We start from the raw sequence: 18,215 nt of genomic DNA, 5'->3' as shown, positions 1-18,215 counted from the left end.
CAACGTTTGATCCAAATAACAACAACAACAACAACAACAACAACAACAACAATAAGGCAACTGTTTCAACAAGAGGTGAGAAGTTACAGATCTTTATACATAATTGTTTTAGAAATTAATAACGCACACGCAGAGAACTTAAGAGCCCATCCATATGAAAGTAAAAACGAATCATCAAAGTTCTGCACCAAAGTGAAATTCGGGACTTTTAAGTGTTCCTTTAAGGGACGCGTAAAGGAAAGGGGCTGCTTAAGTTTGAGGAGGGGGCGGTTCTGGCACAGCACTTGGGGGTTCCGTGGGGACGCGGGGACGCCGCCGGCGGGGAGGTGCCGGTCACGGCTCTAGGGGATCTCGCGCCAGATGCCTGTGCTGACCACACGATCAACTTCGCCCCGGGCCTTTCACCCCGGAGCCCCCACGGGGCGGCCCCGGGACCCCCCAGGGCCCTCTGCCTCTCGCCGGGATCCACGGGGCTGACGGGGTCCGGCCGGTACCTGGTCATAAGGGGACTTCTCCAGCATCTGCGTGCATAGATCGGCGCAGAGCTGGAACTTCCTGCGCCTAAAATAGCTCCAGGCCAGGAGCAGCGGCTCCATCTCCGAGCCCATGGCGGCCGAGGGCGGCCCGCTAAGGACCGGGGCCGGGGCCTGGGAGGGCGGGGTCGAGGAGCAAGAGGCGTCCAGCTCTGCCCGGCAACGCGCGGAGGCAGGGGCCTAGCCTGAGAGGTGCCCGCATCGCGCCTGAGAACAGGAAAAAGAAAACCCACCACGAGTCGAACTCAGCTACGAGGCTTGTCAAACCTTGGCTGCAGAAAGTGTATACTTTTAAAAGATACATATTTCATTAACCTCGAGAAGAAGGCACCATGGCTAAATTAAGAGGTAGTGACTTAGACACCTCCGACTGGGGTCCTCCACCCTCCCAAAGGAGGACCGGTTGCCTAGCAGCGAAACGCTCTGCTTCCTCTGCTAGTCTGAGAAAAATCCCAGGTGTTGACCCTACAACGGGTGTCCTACTCTTCCTTGCACGCTTTCCTGCCCCTATCATTTATCCTTCCAATTCTAGAAACACAAACATGAGACCAGTTTCTTCAATACCATACTGCCCACCAGAACCCAAGGATTCTAAAAGCCCTCAACAAATCTCAGTGTTCGAATAGAAAGGGGTATTGGATACTGCTTAGTCCTATCGAGGCATTTTACAGATGAAAAACTGAGATCGGCTCAGAGAAGAGAAATTATTCACCCAAAGTCGCATGAAGTTAGGGAGCGGGACTGTAATCTGGGCTACAGATTAGGCTGTTACAGATAGGCTGTTAATGCCGCTATTATACAATGCATAAGGATTCTGGATTACAAATTGGTGACTTTTTTACAAACAAAATAACACAAAATTTTAAAAAGGAGCTTTTTGAAATGCCATCTCCAACCGCTTGCTGTTTGTCAAATGCTTACTTGTGCGGAATGATTTCTTTAGGCACAATTCTGACTTCTCTCTAGAGATTTACACAGATGTGAAAAAAGAAGTGTGACTGGGCTAAATCTAGGTAGACTTCGTTAGGAAGGGTATCTTTTTTCCTTGCCTCTTTCCTACCACAGTGGGAGAGGCAAGAGAGGAAAAATAACTTAATACTGAAGAACTTTCTGGTCAGGTCTAAATCTCCTTTTACAGATAAGAAACAACAACTCTTAGCAAAAATAAATCACTCACAGTTTTCTCAAACCACTAGGGTACCATAATGCAGACATTATATTTAATCCCAATATTTATATATTTCATAAATATCAAAATAAAACTACCTTTCTAACCTGACTAATGGGTTGGGAGTAGTTTTCTTCTTACTAAGCAGTATTTCTTGTATTTCTTGAATTTTTGCTTTTCAGAAGCAAATAGTAATCAGGGTTTTTTTCTTTTTTAAAAAATGTTTATTTATTTTGAGAATGAGAGAGAGAGCATGAGTGAGGAAGGGACAGAGAGAGACAGGGAGAGAGAGAATTCCAAGCAAGCTTTGTACTGTCAGAGCAGAGCCCTATGCGGGGCTCAATCCCACTAACCATGAGATCATGACCAGAGCCAAAATCAAGAGTCAGATGCTCAACCAACTGAGCCATCCAGGTGCCCCTATCCAGGTTTTGATTATTACAGTTATGTTTATTGTAATTAGTCCATTTTTGTTTCCCTCAAAGTGCTTCTAGAAATGTATTCTGTCCTAAGACAATAGCCTGTTGTTTCTGAGAGTCAGGTTGTAGGACTCTACACATGCTGGCAATTGCAATTGGGCTCAATATTTCTTTTCTTTTTTTTTTTTTTTTCAACGTGTATTTATTTTTGGGACAGAGAGAGACAGAGCATGAACAGGGGAGGGGCAGAGAGAGAGGGAGACACAGAATCAGAAACAGGCTCCAGGCTCCGAGCCATCAGCCCAGAGCCTGACGCGGGGCTCGAACTCACGGACCGCGAGATCGTGACCTGGCTGAAGTCGGACGCTTAACCGACTCCGCCACCCAGGCGCCCCAAGGGCTCAATATTTCAAAAGACTTTTTGTTTTCTGATACAATGTTGCTATGTAAGTGAGTCTCAACTCCAGCTCCATATTAGACAGATTTTTAAATAAAATTTTTATTTTAAAACAGATTTAGATTTATGAAAAAGTTGTAAAGAGAGTACAGAGAGTTCCCATATACGCCTCACCCACTTTCTCCTATTGTTAACATTTTATGTTAGTACAGTACATATGTCACAATGAAGGAACCAATATTGACACGTTGCTATTAACTCCATGGTATATATGGATTTCAATAATTTTCCCCTGATATCCTTTTTCCATTCTAGGATCCCACTTTGGATACCTTATTACACTGAATTAGTAATGTAAGGGTTAAATTGTAGTGTTAGGGCTAACCTGTAGCCTTGAGAAATAACAGCTTTGTTTTAACACTGTAGGTTAAGAGATACCAGCCTTATCCTATCAATCAAGGGAACAAAAGTTCAAGGAAAATCAACTGGATTAGTGTTTGATTGGATTGGGGCAAAGGCAACTGTTTCCACCCCCATCTGGAAACTATTTCTTTGTTCTGTTCCCAGGTGATGATAAGACGATGTGGTGGACTATAAGAACTCTGTACACCGGCTGTTCGGGGCTGCACTCTGGTCGAGAGTGTCAGTCCTGATCGGTCTGCCTTGCCTCTTATTGCAATAAACTTTGTTGTGACTGTCACTGGTGCCCATAGCATTCTGTTTCAGGAGTCGTGTGGATGCAACAGTATGTCTCCTTTCTCTGGTCTGTGGCAGTTTCTCAGGCTTTCCATATTTATGATGACCTTGACAGTTTTGAAGAGTACTAGTCAAGTATTTTGTAGAATATCTGGAAAACTTTTAAAAATACAGATACTCAAATTCCATCCTTCAAGATTCTGATTTAAATAGCTTGATGTAGAGCTAAAACATCAGTGTTTTTTTTTCTTTTTAAGTTTCTTGGTTAATTCTACTAGGCAGCCAGGGTTGAACAACTATCATGTTGAATTCCACATGGTCTTGCATATATTGAGATTATTGCCAACTTTCTAGACAAGAACAAGATTTTTATAAGTGGTAAAAATAAAGAGACATAAATATATAAGTATGGGACAAAAAAGAGGCATTAAAAATATTTTAGGACCATAATAATTCATATTAGCTTCTTTCAGAAGGCTGTTAATTTTTTTTTTTTTCCTTTTAGAAAAGTCAAATGGAGGGGCGCCTGGGTGGCTCACTCAGTTAAAGTGTCCGACTACGACTCAGGTCATGATGTCTCAGTTTGCGAGTTTGAGCCCCACGTCAGACTCTGTGTAGACAGCTCAGAGCCTAGAGCCTGCTTTGGATTCTGTGTCTCCCCCTCTCTCTGCCCCTCCCTGCTTGCACTCTCTCTCTCTCTCTCTCAAAAACAAATAAACATTAAAAAATTTAAAAAAAGAAAAGTCAAACGGCTGTGGAAAATTGTAGAATACTTAGCAAATTGCAGGATGTGAAGCACGTCTAAATGTAGCATAAACTGAGCCTTTAAAAGATCATAAATTGTGTAAATTTTTAATTGTGTAAATATGTTAATTGATTATGTGAATGTGTAGATAGACTTTATTACATTTTTTATAATTTCTAATCCATAATGCAGAAACCATTTTTTAATGTTTACTTATTTATTTTTGAGAGAGAAAGATGGAGAGAACGCGTGCACAAGTGGAGGAAGGGCAGAGAGAGAGAGGGAGACACAGAATCCGAAGTAGCTCTGGGCTCTGAGCTTTGAGCACAGAGCCCGACTCAGGGCTCAAACCCACAAACCTGTGAGATCATGACCTGAGCTGAAGTCAGACACTTAACTGACTAAAGCCATCCAGGCACTCCAGAAACCACTTTTTTAAATGGCACGCTAGTAACAGGAAGAATAGTAAATGTAATAGCTCCTAGTGAAAAGGGTAGATAGGACTTACTAGGCCATTTTCAAACTGAGGAAAATGAAGCACAGAGAAACAACTTAATCCCTTTGAAAGAAAGGGTCAGTTTCACAATCAGAGCTAGATCTCAGTTCCTGGATCTAGCAACTACATATCCCTTTAGGTTAATTCTGTTTAAAGTCAAATACTATAGATATGTAGCTTTAATTGTCAAAAGTTAACTTTTCTTAAATGTTACATTGGTATTATTCAGGCCATTTAAGGTTAACCCAAAAGAAAAGCAGTTAAACTGGGATCTTCTCTTAGTCAACAAGTATTTGTGTAGGCCCTATGCTTGGTGATAAGAACAGCAGAGAGGAACAAGAGAGGTCTCCAGTCACAAAGATACTTAGAATAGAGAGTAGTTAGGGGAAAGAGCACTGAATTTGAGGTCAGACTTACTGGCTGTGTTTTCTCAGGCAAATTAGGAATCAATATAGGATGGTAGTTAAGAAGTCGGCTCTGGTGCTACATTTCCTATATTTGAACCCCTGACCCTCCCATGCACTAAATGTGGGGATCGTGGGCAAGTGGCTTAATAGTCCCATGCCTCAGATATGTGCTTCATCCATAATGTAAATGTTCTTTAAGAATTTTTGTTTCTGCATTAAAGGACTAGAAAAACACACATGATGGATGAAACTCATAAGAAATGTTAACTATAGATAGTAAGTATGTCATAGACCTATAGGACATGCTAAACATAGAATAGACATTTATGTGTTAAACACATTAAGAGAATGAAAAAAATGAGTGTTACTTGTAGATAGAAAGAGATGGAAAGCAAAATAAGCCTTAAATACTCATAAAGCATGGATCAGCTTTATCTACCTCAAATTGGCCACCCATTGGTATCATCCATTCTAGCCCACTTGCCCTCTGCTTAAAATACATACCATTGCTCATAAGGTTATCACAGAGCTATAACTGTAGCTGTGTATATTTGCCTCTTCTTCTCTCCAATAGAGCAAACATCTGGCACCACAGATCTTCCATCTCTAAACTTTCTTGCCTGCCCTTGACTCTGGTCCTTGTAACAACACCATCTGTGATAAAGAAAGGTGATGTAAAGAGAGTCAGGACACAGGAACTTTGAGCAAACCACAGGCCATGAGGTCCTTTCACCTATTTGCACTAAATTTCTTAACCTATTCAATCCCATTCCCTTTGCTTCTCACTGTACATTTTAAGTTGATTTAACAAACTAGCCATTTTGGTCTATGAGCCTTTCAATTTCAGGACTTCCAGGAGAAGCCCACTAGTTAGTGTACTTAGAAGCCACCATAGCATTTCCCCACTACATATAAAATGGGAATGAGGATGATGACTACGAGAACAATGATGATGACGGAATGACTATCTTATGGGATGGTTGTAGAGATCAAGCCAATTTCATTTAGGCAAGGCATAATTACATTGTCTATTCAAAAAACACAGAAGCACATTGGGATGGAAACCAACAATGTATGCAACCAGGGATTGCCTCAATTTTCAGTCAGACATTTATTACATCCTAGAGAAAGAGTATTTTGAGACAATACCAAAGAAACTGGAAGTCATTTTTTTTACCCATTCTTGAGAAAGTGCTTAATAAATATCTATTGATATTTTAGCAAAAAATTATTTTGAATACATAGTATGAGATGTCAGGAATACAGAGTGAATAATGGAGGTGAACAAACAAGTGCAATAGAAGGAGGTGGGAGCAATGATAAACCCAGGAAGGGACAAGAGTACGAGTGAAGGCACAGGGCTGGGTGATTTTACATCTTCTCCATGGTTGGTAAAGAGCTTTGTGGTCAGCAGCTCAGGGAAAGCTTCACAACATGAAATCATGTGATCAGGAAAGAAGATGTGGAAGGAAAGAAGCAAAGGTGGGTTCAAGCCAGATCATCAAGAGTATGGAACATCACATAGTGGAATTTGCACATCCAATGAAAAACCACCAGGGAAATTTTACCAGAGAATAAGAACAACTTGGCTGATTTAGAGTGAAGGTAGGAAGATCACTTAGGATACTCCTGTCATAGTTAAGGTACGACATGCTGGAAGTAATGGGCATGGACGCAAGAGGCAAACAAATGTCGAAGAAATAAAATCAGACACTGATTGGATATGTGGAGGGCATTTGGCTAAGGAAAGAGAGAAAACTAGTCTAGTTCTCAGGTTTCCAAGTCGTGAGTGTACCTATGGATAGGGGGGCCAGTCACCAAGATCAGAATGAAGGAGAAGGAATGGAGTGAGAAAAAATGAGAGTAGTTCAGTCTGGGGCATAATGATTTCATTGCCTCTGGGACAGCAGGATGGAGATTTTCTGTTGGTTACTGGAAACAGATGCACAGAAGAGGCCATGAAAACAGTTCAGTGATGGAGATAAAATTTGAGACTCACATAATTATATATCTGTTCATCAAAAGCAATGGAGAGAATGAGATTACCCCCATGGAGAGTTTGTGGAATGAGAAAAGAAAAGAACCAAAGCAGAACCATGCAGATTTACTAACATTAAGAGACAGGTAATGAAAAGAGGAGAGATAAAACATACCAAGAAGGAATGCTCAGACATGTAAGAAACCCGATCTAAGAAGACCAGATGAGTGTGGGATCGTGAAGCCAAACTATAGACAGAATTTCAAAAAAGAAGAAGCAGTTCAACCATGTTAAATTCTGAAAACATACGATGAAAACTAAAATAAAAAATAAAAATAAAAAAATAAAAATACCAGGTTTGGCCATAAGTCACCCATCTACAATATTTGTCTCCATTTGACTACAGTGGAGTCAAGAGAGAACAGGCAAAGAAATCTGCGTGTTATTAGTTGAGGTGAGAATCAGACCTAACAAATAGACACACGAATAGAAGTTATTCTTTCAAGGAACAGTCACTCAAGCAAATGATTTAAAAATATTTGCAAAGCCACATGCATGTGTTTGAATTAACAGAAGTTTTATACTTTATGGTGGTTCACCATATAATAGATGCTGTGTTCAATTTTTTAAAGCTATAGGGCTCTGGGGCGCCTGGGTGGCTCAGTCAGTTAAGTGTCCAACTTCAGCTCAGGTCATGATCTCATGGTTTGTGAGTTAGAGCCACACATCAGGCTTTCTGCTTTCAGCCAGAGCCCGCTTCAGATCCTCTGTCCCCCTTCTCTCTCTCTCTGCCCCTCCCCTGCTCTCTCACTCTCTCTCTCAAAAATAAACTTAAAAAAAAAAAAAAAAGCTATAGGGTTCTACTACTGACAATTGCATAAACCACTGATTCTGGGGTAGAAACTTTTCTCTAAAGTGGATGTGATTTGAGGTAACATGTTTTTAGTCTTTTTGCTCAGGAAGAAGTGGTACTTTTATACTCCTGGACTCTACTGAAAAGGTGAACTCATTATTAGTACTAGTATGGGACTTATTCTACTATTTAAGCTTTTTTTTTTTTAAAGCCATTGAATGAATAATTCCCAGGAATATACAAGCAAATGCCATTCAATATTAAAGTAGGAGTCACTAACAGATTTATCTATTTACCAGTATAACAATGGCTACCATTTATTGAGCTCTTATTCTGGGTGGATTGGGCACAATATTAGGTTCTACACATGCTCTTAAGTCTCCTCACTAACTCTGCAAGCTTGGTTCTATTATTGTCCCCATTCTACAGAAGAAGAACTAAGACTTGAACTTAGTTGTTTGCTCAGTTATCCAGTGAGTCTGTGCACAACGAGGATTTGAATTTATGTGGAGTCAAGATCCTACACCCTTCACCGGATGAGCAACTTGTATTTTTTCAAAAGTACAAGATGCTCTAGTCACACTGAATTTCTCCCTATTCCCTCTACACTTGATGTACTTGAAGCATTCTGTGCCTTTGCACATAGCTGCAGTGTCTTATCTCCATCCCCCATGCCTTTTGTCTGGTTGGCATAGATCCAAGCCAACTTTCAACCCTATTTTGAACTCTACTGATTCTCCAAAGACCTATCTGCAAGATGCTCTCAGTACCCCTCTTATAAAACTTCTTATGCTACACTATAATATCTGTCTCCTTGTAGACTTTAATGTTATTCATCCCTTTCCCAGAAGCCTAGCCTACAGTGCACGCATGGCATAGACATTTCATAGATTCTTGGTGAATGAATGGCCGAATGAAGTTCAATAACTACTATACCAAATTCAAAACTGATGGTTATATTTTGAAATAAATAATTTAATCTTTGACTATGCATTGTGGCATCTATCTAAAGGCTTAGGGAACCAGTTTAACCATGCCAAAACTTAGTGTCAAATAACTTGTTTTCATTAAAATACCAAAGCCTTTGGAGATCAGTCTATGTTAATAGAGTCTACCTAAAGCAATTTGAAATTTCTTTTCAAAAAGAATTAAAAAGGGATAATCCTTAAAGGGAATAAAAGTCTGATTTTGTAAAGACTGATTTTTGGTTTTTATTTTCTAAAATGATCCATTTAAAGATCTTATACATTTTTAAAGATGGCTTAAATATTATACAAGTTATCAGAAAGTTCACTTGCTTTAAGCTAGTGGATATTTTTTCTAATACTTTTCTGCAATTCCAATATTACTAGGTAAATGTTTCTTAAGATCTCAAATAAGCCTTTTTTTTTTTTTTTTAGATAATTTTTTGGACACTTCACGTATCTTCTTGATACAATCAATCCTCTTGATAATTAGTTATTCACCAAGCATTTATTGAATGCCTACCGGTGCCAGGCACTTTCTAAGCTATAGGTACAGTGATTATTAGAGCAAAGACTCTCTCCTCTCATGGATGGGGAGAAGAGATTACGACTATTGGTAAACTAGTAATATACCTACCTTAAACCACAACCAACGTCATACTCAACAATATACCCTTAGAAGCATTCCCAGTACAATCTGGAATAAGCGATGCTAGCACTACTGCTATTTAATACTGTTCAGAAAATTATAGCAATGCAATAAACAGAGTAAGAAGTTTGGCTATCAGAAAGGAAGAGCCAAGATATTATTGTTTGTCAGTTGTAGATAATTGTCTTTCTAGGAAACTTTGTTATTTGGAAAGTTCTTATTTTTTTAATGTTTATTTCATATCCCATAACTTCTTGGACCCTCTGATTCAATGATTTGAAATGTTACCTTCATTATATGCTAAATTCAAGTATAGAATGAATATTGTTTCTGGGTTGTGTGTTCAGGGTCATTGACATGAAGGTCAATATTTTTTGAAAGTATAACACTTTTAATTTCTGTAGCTCTATTTACAAATCTTTACATTTTTTTCAAGTCCTTGAGTTTATGTGAGCCTTTATTCATAGATAAACTATTTTCAGTTATGAAGTTAGTCACAATCCAATATTACTGGCATTTTAAGTATGTGAATAATGATTTTTCCTAATCTACTGGGAAATATTCTCTTAATACTCTGCTCCTACTATAGTAAACTCCAAATCAAAAAAGCTCTATAAAACTAGTGACTTCCTTGAAAATAAAGAAAATGCTTCTCAATTTCTGCACATGAGCTACACTACATTAACCCCAAATTACTGACCATCTACCAAAATCTATTTTCTTCTTGTGGCTCTTGAATGAAGCTATTACCTGTTATTTTGACAAAGGTCTTAAGAAAGTGAAAATACAATTATTAAATATTCCCTTTTATTCTAAATTTGCTTGTTTCAGTCTGAATTTCACACGCAATTACACATCTGCTCAGGTGAGCCATCTAGGTGTTCTTAGAAATATTTATCAAGTCCCTTTGATTCATATCACATACGACAGCCTAAACGATTTTAAACCAAGCACATAAAGAGAGGCTGATTACATTCAATTGCTTTTTCCATCAAGCTTCTTGTACTCTGAAAATCAGATTCTAAAGTCTGAGAATGAATTAATTTTCAACAATTGAAGTAGGCTTAGAACTCTGTTGGTATAAATTCTATTTATGTGACAGACAACCACTTCTGCCTCCATCTTGTCCTCATGCAGTTGAACATGATATGAAAGAGCACCTTATTTCCAGTCATTGGTAAGGGGTCATACAGATTCTTTAAAAATCACTTAAAAAAGGAAAATAAACCCAGGTGCTCCTGGATGGCTCAGTTGATTAAGCTTCCAACTGAAGCTCAGGTCGTGATCTTGTGGTTCGTGAGTTGGAGCCCCACATCGGGCTCCCTGCTGTCAGCATAGAGCCTACTTCCGTTCCACTGTCCCCCACTCTCTCTCTGCCCCTTCCCTGCTTGTTCTCTCTTTCTCTCTGAAAACAAATAAACTTAAAAAAAAAAAAAAGAAAAGAAAAAGAGACCTAGATTCTTTTCACTAAAAAAAAAAATGACAAAGATCAAAGCAAAATCTACCTATCCTATGACATTTATACATAGAGAATCCTAGTACAAATATTTAAAATATAAAATATAAACACAGTAAATTGGTGCAGCCACTATGGAAAACAGTATGGAGTTTCCTCAAAAAATTAAAAATAGAAATACCATGTAATCCAGTAATTCCACTACTGGATATTTACCTAAAGAAAATAAAAACACTGATATGAAAAGATATGTACACCCCTATGTTTACTGCAGCATTATTTATAATAGCCAATATATGGAAGCACCCTAAGTGTCCATCTATAGATGAATGGATAAAGAAAATGTGGTGAATATATTTAGATATATATAATGGAATATCACTCAGCCTTAAAAAAAAAAAAGAATATCTTGCCATTTACAATAGGATAGACTTAGAAGGTATTATACCAAATGAAATAACTAAGAGAAAGACAAATACCTTATGATTTCACTTATATGTGGAATCTAAAAAAACAAAACGAGCAAATAAATAAACAAAAGCTCTAAACAAATAGACTCTAAATACGGAGAACAAACTGATGGCTGCCAGAGGGGAGGGAGTAGGGGAATGTGTAAAATTGGTGAAGGGGAGTGGGAGATACAGGCTTCTAGTTAATGAATGAATAAGTCAGAGGGATGAAAAGTACAGCATAGGAAATAAAGTCAACGATATTGTAACAGTGTTGTGTGGGGACAGATGGTAACTAATCTTGTAAGCATATAGCATAACATAAAGAGATGTCAAATCACTATGTGGTACAGTTGAAACCAGTGCGACATTGTCTGTCAACTATACTTCAATAAACTTCACAACTTAAAAATACAAAATAGAAGAACAGATTAAAAAAAAATTTTTTTAACGTTTATTTATTTTTGAGAGCCAGAGGGACAGAGTGCAAGCTGGGGAGGGGCAGAGAGAGAGGGGGACACAGAATCCAAAGCAGGCTCCAGGCTTTGAGCTGTCAGCATGGAGCCCGATGTGGGACTTGAACCCACAAACTGTGAGATCATGACCCAAGCCAAAGTCAGACACTTAACCGACTGAGCCACCCAGGCACCCCAAAAGAACAGATTTTTTTTTAAATGCAGTATACACTGTATTATTACATCTCTGCTTTCTACTCTGACCAGCCCCAAGGACATTATATACATATATGAAAGGAGGGCAAAGAGTGAGAAAGTGTCTTTGATGTGGCTAGAACGCTGCTCATTTTTTAAAAATTAAGTTCTGGAATGTTCTACCACCACCATCCAAACTCCCCAGCAAGACCTAAAAGTCCTACAGCTCCTGGCTATTTCTCTGACCACATCTCATCCCCTTATCGACTCGCTTACTCCACTCATGTGACACTGGCCCCCTTGCTGGTCTTTGACTGGGCTTAGCGGGGCAATGTTGCACTCAGTGTTTGTAGACAGCCACATTCTTCCCCCAGATAACCTCTCAGTCACTTAATGAAGGGGTCCTTCACTCTGTCAATTCATGAAGGTCCCCACCGACGTGTCACTTCATTAAAGAGGTCCTCCCTACAAACCAGCCCCATCTCATTTCCCTGCCACTTTTTTCTCCATAGTACCTGACATCCCTTGGCATATTTCATAAGTATGCACATATACATTATCATCTATGTCTCTGCCCTCTCTTCTGCAGAATGCAAGCACCAAGAGTTGATACTTTGCTCTATTCTCAGTGCCTAAGGTAATGCTTGGCATATAATATGTCCTCAAAAAATATTTGCTGAATAAATTGCTTTCTCTCCAATAATATTAGGCTAAATAATACAAGTTGTGGGTCACTATTTAGGTTTAAAGATCCAATTATTAATTAGCACGTTGATAAATATTAGCACTTGACAGTATGAATTATTTAATTGAACATAATGTCTATACCTTCTCATAAAACCACATAGAAAATTGTCAAATCAAGAACCTCTGCAACTCTATCTCATTCTATTCATAATCTCTGGCCTTAGCCCTCTCTTTGCTGTTAGGGTCAATAGCAGAGTAGTCCCCTCACGGTATTCATTACTAGACAAATTTAGCAGAGAAATGAAGAGTCATCTACCCAGCAGACTGCCTACCCTCACTTACATCCTGAGTGCCCATCCCTGAACCCCCACTGGCCCTTTTTTTGCAAACAATTTTTTTAATGGTTATTTATTTTTGAGAGTGTGAACAGGGGAGTGGGAAAGAGAGAGGGAGACACAGAATCTGGAGCAGGTTCCAGCCCCTGAGCTGTCAGCCCAGAGCCTTGATGCGGAGCTGGAACTCACCAACTGCAAGATCATGACCTGAGCCGAAGTCAGATACTTAATCAACAGAGCCACCCAGGAGGCCCTATAGGAAGTTTGAACCCCTACTGACCCTTGAGAAGAAGAGAATGGCTAGAGGTGCATGGAGGGACATATTTTGTCTTCTTGTGAAAGTATCATATTTATGCCTACTGGCATTCCCCTTCCTTCCCTCAATATCCTAAAAAATTATCCACTTCACTCCGGAAGTTCTAAAGTTCTAAGCATTTGTAGGGTGGTGAATTACATTACATGACTCCTTTTCCTTCCGGATATTATGGCAGATTATATTATTATCCCCACTTATTCACTCCTCCCTTGCAAGAAGATTTAACATCCTCACCCATTGTTGCCATGTGATTCAACACTGAGTTGGCCCCCATTGACATTGGACCTGGTCACGTGACTTGCTGTGACCAATGGGTCATGGGCATAAAAAGTATACTACCTGCTCTAAAACTTTAAGAGCCTTTCCGTGGTTGGCTTTGCTCTTTTCCCTCTGCTCCTTCAGCCTGAGACCTAGAATGAGAAGAGATGTAAAGCAAAGTATAGCCAGGCCACATCACTGTAGCTGACCCACAACTACCCTGACCCACAATGTGAACAGGAAAGAAATGTTGGTTATTGTAAACCACTGAGATGCTTGGATCATTTGTTATTGCAGCAAAGCTAATATCTTCATACTCTTCTTTTTTCTCCCATGATTAGAATTCAAATATCCATTTCTACAAAATTAACAAGATGTGAAGAAGTTCCACATGAAGAACACTACTAATTTTACTGAAGGGCAGATGAAAAGAAAAATAAACAAATAAAAAAATACCATGTTCCTAGATAGGTAGATTACACAGTGAAAAGTTTCAGTTCTCTTCAAATTAACCTATAAATTCGGGGTGTTTTCAACAACTAGAATGGTTGAATCTGACATTCATCAGGAAGAACAGTCCCCCCCAAAAAATTTTTGAGAAATAATAATAATGACCGTCTTGCCCTACAAGATATTAAAAAACGTACACGGATGCTATAGTAATCAAAATAAGATGGTACTAGAACAGGTTCACAAGTAGATGGATGGAATAGAATAGAAAAGCCAGAAATGGCTACATATATGTGATGATTTAACAGATGATAAACATGGTAGTTCCTCCCAACACTACCCAACCTGTTCTTTCTGAAATCATTCCAATCTCAGAAAATGGTACATCCATCTTTCCAGTTGCCTAGACCAAAAGCCTTACATATATGCTTATCTTCTCTTTCTTAAACACACACATCCAAATTCATTAGCCAAACCTGTTAGTTCTACCTCAAAAATAGATCTAGAATCTACCTCTACTAAACCGCTTTGCCCCAACTATCCTTATCTCTTGTATCAATTACTGCTTTAGGCTCTTGGGACCTTTGACACTACTCAACACAGCAGCCAAAGTGACTCTTTCAAAATATCCTAAATTAGATCATGTCACTTCTTTCCTTAAACCCCCTCCAGTGTTGGCCATCTCACCTGGATTTGAAAGCCAAAGTTCTTAATGCTAACTCGTAAGTCCCTAAACGATCTGCCCCCTCTTCCACCCCATTAGACTTATCTAATCGATAAGACTGATCGATTAGACTTATCTAATCGATAATCGATTAGACTGATCTTATCGAATGCCGCCTTACATTAGCTTATTATACCGGAGTCACTCGAGCTTCTATGCTAATCCTTAAGTGGATCAAACATGGTGCCATAACAGGTTATTTGCACTTACTCTTTTCTCTACCAAGAATGCTCTTTTCCTAGATATCCACGTGAATTGCTTCATCCCCTCCTTCATGTTCTACATCTAATGCTATCTTATTAGAGTGATCATCCCTGACCACCAAAATTAGTCACATAACTTTCCCAGTGCAAAATGAAAATGCAAGGTTTTTCATTTTCGGAATTTCAAGACAACAGAGCATTATAATATTGAACATTTGGAAAGGTTCAAAGCTAACATGTATTTTTCTATCACTTATCAACTTGTACATTAAGCCACTAATTTTATTAGGAAGGAAGACAACTAATTTTTATTTACATAAAATATAAACACAACATAAATCTAGTTTTGTTTCTGTTACATACAGTAAGACACTCTCTATGATCATGTGTCAATCTCTTATAATTTGTCTACACAGTATTTCACAGGATATGAAGGAATGATCATAAGAAAAATTAATGGTGCTCAAAAATTGTATCAGATGATGTCAATGATTTAACAGTACACTTACTAAGCTTTTCTTAAAGGTATATTATGTTCAAAGGCTATAAACCCCTCAATTTATGATTATTGAGTTGAGAACCATCCTGTTTTCTTCCAAGCACAGAATGTTTTATTTCTGTCACTTTTTCTGAAATCAGTACTTAACCCATCTCATTTTTTGTTTGTTTGTTATTATTTTTCCAGAAGGCCCATCTCATGATAATGTGTAACTAACTTGGACTCGCGTTGTATGGCACAGGTTTTCATGTAGATGTATTACCAGTGTGTGTGTGACATTGTTTGAAACAACCTTTACTCTTCACGTCTGAGAACAACCACCACAACAACATAATAATAAGCATTTTCTAAAACCTTTTTGAGATGCTGGACTTCTTTTTGATCTTCCAGTTCAAGTTCACTTATTGTCTAACAAACAAATCAATCAATGCCATTGAATTATTTCAATTAAATCCCTTTTTTTTTTCATTTAATTCCTGTTTTGAGAAGGATTATTAATTAGCCAAATGATTCCTTTTCTGGGGAGTGTTCCACAACTCTTTGGCGAAATGAGCATATTACATATGTGCCTTCTTAATTGACTACTTAACTACTTAACTTACTTAACTACTTAACTACTTCTGCAGCAAAGTTAGAATGTTAACACTGCTTTTCTTACGTATAAAGTTTATCATCTAATTTCAAAATGTTAAGAGCTTTCCCCATTCTGTCTAGTCTAGTCATCCACTCCAGTCTCTGCTTATGTTTCTACTTTTCAGCTAAAGTTCTAAGTTATTGTTCAAATTTGTTTTGAAGTTTTAATTTTAAATTTTTTCCCCAGTCCTGATCAAAAGAAAGGAAGAAATAACTCAGATAACTCACTGAATAATGACTTAAATGGGCCTATTTCTCTTGTGGTCTTCCAAGAGTCCTGTCACTATGTCAACCCCATTAGAATGTGGATCAACATAAATTATAAGGTATTCATAAAGTTCCCTCTCCATAATTAGATTTTTACTCACAGGACTGGGTTTATCTGATATTTAAAAATTAACAGGAAAGGATAAAAAAAATCAACAACAAAGTTAATCTTCAGGAAAGGATGTGTTCTAAGATGTGCCAATGTTCAGTAGAGCTGTTTCAATCCTGTGGAGGAACTCTGTCTCTTCCTCCCCGTGAATACTAATAAAAGAATCTGAACAAGTTGGAGAAGATAAAGTATATTCAGTCGCTAAGCCAGAAGATCAACAAAGTAGGAAAGGCACAATTTTGAGGATGAGTTAACATGTCCCATTTGTTAACAGTATTTTTGAAGACCCTTGTGTACTCATGCTCTCATACATTTTGTAGAAATTGCTTGGAAAACATTCTTCAGGCATCTGGGAGCATTTTTATATGGAGACCTTTACGAATTCCACTCAAGTGCCCCAATTGCAGAAGTATTATTGAAATTCCTCTAACTGGTATTGAATCTTTACCTGTTAATTTTGCATTAAGGGCTATTATGGAAAAGTACCAGCAAGAAGTCCGTCCAGATATCGTTACCTGTCCCGAACTTTACAGACAATATTAAATGTTTACCATCTCCTAGATAAAAAATTAGTTCGTGGTCATTGCCTTACCAGAGGTTAACGTCATGGTCATCCCATAGATGATCTTCAAGGTGCCTATCTGAAAGAAAAGGATACACCCCAAAAACTGCTTGAACAGTTAACTGACACACACTGGACAGATCTTACTCATCTTATCCAAAAACTGGAAGAACAGAAATCTCATTCAGAGAAGATGGTCCAAAGTGATAAGGAAGTTGTTCTCCAGTATTTTAAGGAGTTAGTGATACATTAGAACAGAAAAAAATTTTTTTTCTTCCTGCTCTGGGTAAAGTTAGCAATCTGATTAATCAAGAATACACTCCACAAATTGAAAGAATGAAAGAAATATGAGAGCAGCAGCTTGAATTGATGACACTGACAACATCTTTACAGGAAGAGTCTCCACTGAAATTTCTTGAAAAAGTTGATATCCGCCAACACGTACAGATTTTGAAACAAAGACCACTTCCTGATGTTCACCCTGTTGAAATTTATCCTCGATGAGCCAAATATTGAAAGAAGATTGGAGCAGAACAGAAATTGGACAAATTAAGAAACTTCTCATTCCTGAAATGAAAATTTCTTCAAAGAGGGTGCCATGTTCCTGGCCTGATAAAGATGAAAAATAAGTCGAAGTTTTTAAGATTTTAAACATTGTGTAGTTACATTAATTTTAGTGATACTGATGTTGATCCTCTTTTTTAACCAACACATAATAACCTGAAGTCTATCTTTTTACCAAAGTTTATCTAACAATTTGCATGATTTAAAGAATATGCTATGTCACACTTTATATTTGCTGAAGGAATTCATGTGGAAAATAGTTTCTCATTGAAAATTCAAACCTGAATTGTTTAAATAGGCTTATTCTGTACAGCAGAGACTAACAACCATTGCTAAAGGGAGAAATAGGGTAGCATGGATAAATAGCAAACTAAACTATCAGAGTTGCAACAAATACAAATACACAGAAATGTTAAACCATCCATACTTCTCTTAGATGAAAATGTGTCAGAGCTAGAAATGATACAGAATGGGTCTAAACTAGAATAATTATCTAGTAACTACTTAATTTAATACATTATCCCATTTTATTTGATTGAGGCTGACTTTATCCCTGTGACCTTGAAACACTTCTGTACGGATACTGTCTTTCAGCATTATGCCGCAGTGGTTGGTTACTGTTGCAGTTCTTTATGTATACATAGCTTTTAGGTTAAAAGATGGCAAAATTGTTAAAGTGTATATATATATACCTTTATTTTGATGTGGCCCGAAGCCTCTAAATGGGCAAAACAAGGAGGGTGAGTA

At 38.1% G+C, this 18,215-nt stretch overlaps 1 protein-coding gene and 1 pseudogene across 6 annotated transcripts in view; one reads left to right on the top strand and one right to left on the bottom strand.

Moving 5' to 3' along the window:
- TTC8 (tetratricopeptide repeat domain 8) overlaps nt 1-663 on the bottom strand; it is a 58,589-nt gene extending 57,926 nt beyond the window's left edge. For 2 of the 6 annotated variants that reach the window (XM_040477969.1, XM_040477966.1), the window contains exon 1: nt 495-663. In XM_040477969.1, coding sequence (XP_040333903.1) covers nt 495-608 — 114 coding nt within the window. In that variant the 5' untranslated portion in view covers nt 609-663. The remainder of the gene's footprint in view (nt 1-494) is intronic. The other 4 variants (XM_040477964.1, XM_040477967.1, XM_040477965.1 and 1 more) reach the window with 3 other exon arrangements.
- LOC121032403 (tripartite motif-containing protein 59-like) lies at nt 607-17,739 on the top strand (annotated as a pseudogene).
- The last annotated feature ends 476 nt before the right edge of the window (nt 17,740-18,215 follow it).

Source organism: Herpailurus yagouaroundi, unplaced genomic scaffold (assembly GCF_014898765.1).
Source record: "Herpailurus yagouaroundi ecotype Mexico unplaced genomic scaffold, PumYag 141, whole genome shotgun sequence".
Lineage (NCBI taxonomy): Eukaryota > Metazoa > Chordata > Mammalia > Carnivora > Felidae > Herpailurus > Herpailurus yagouaroundi.
Note: the sequence above shows the minus strand (reverse complement) of the source record. Positions and strands in the feature narration are given on the sequence as shown.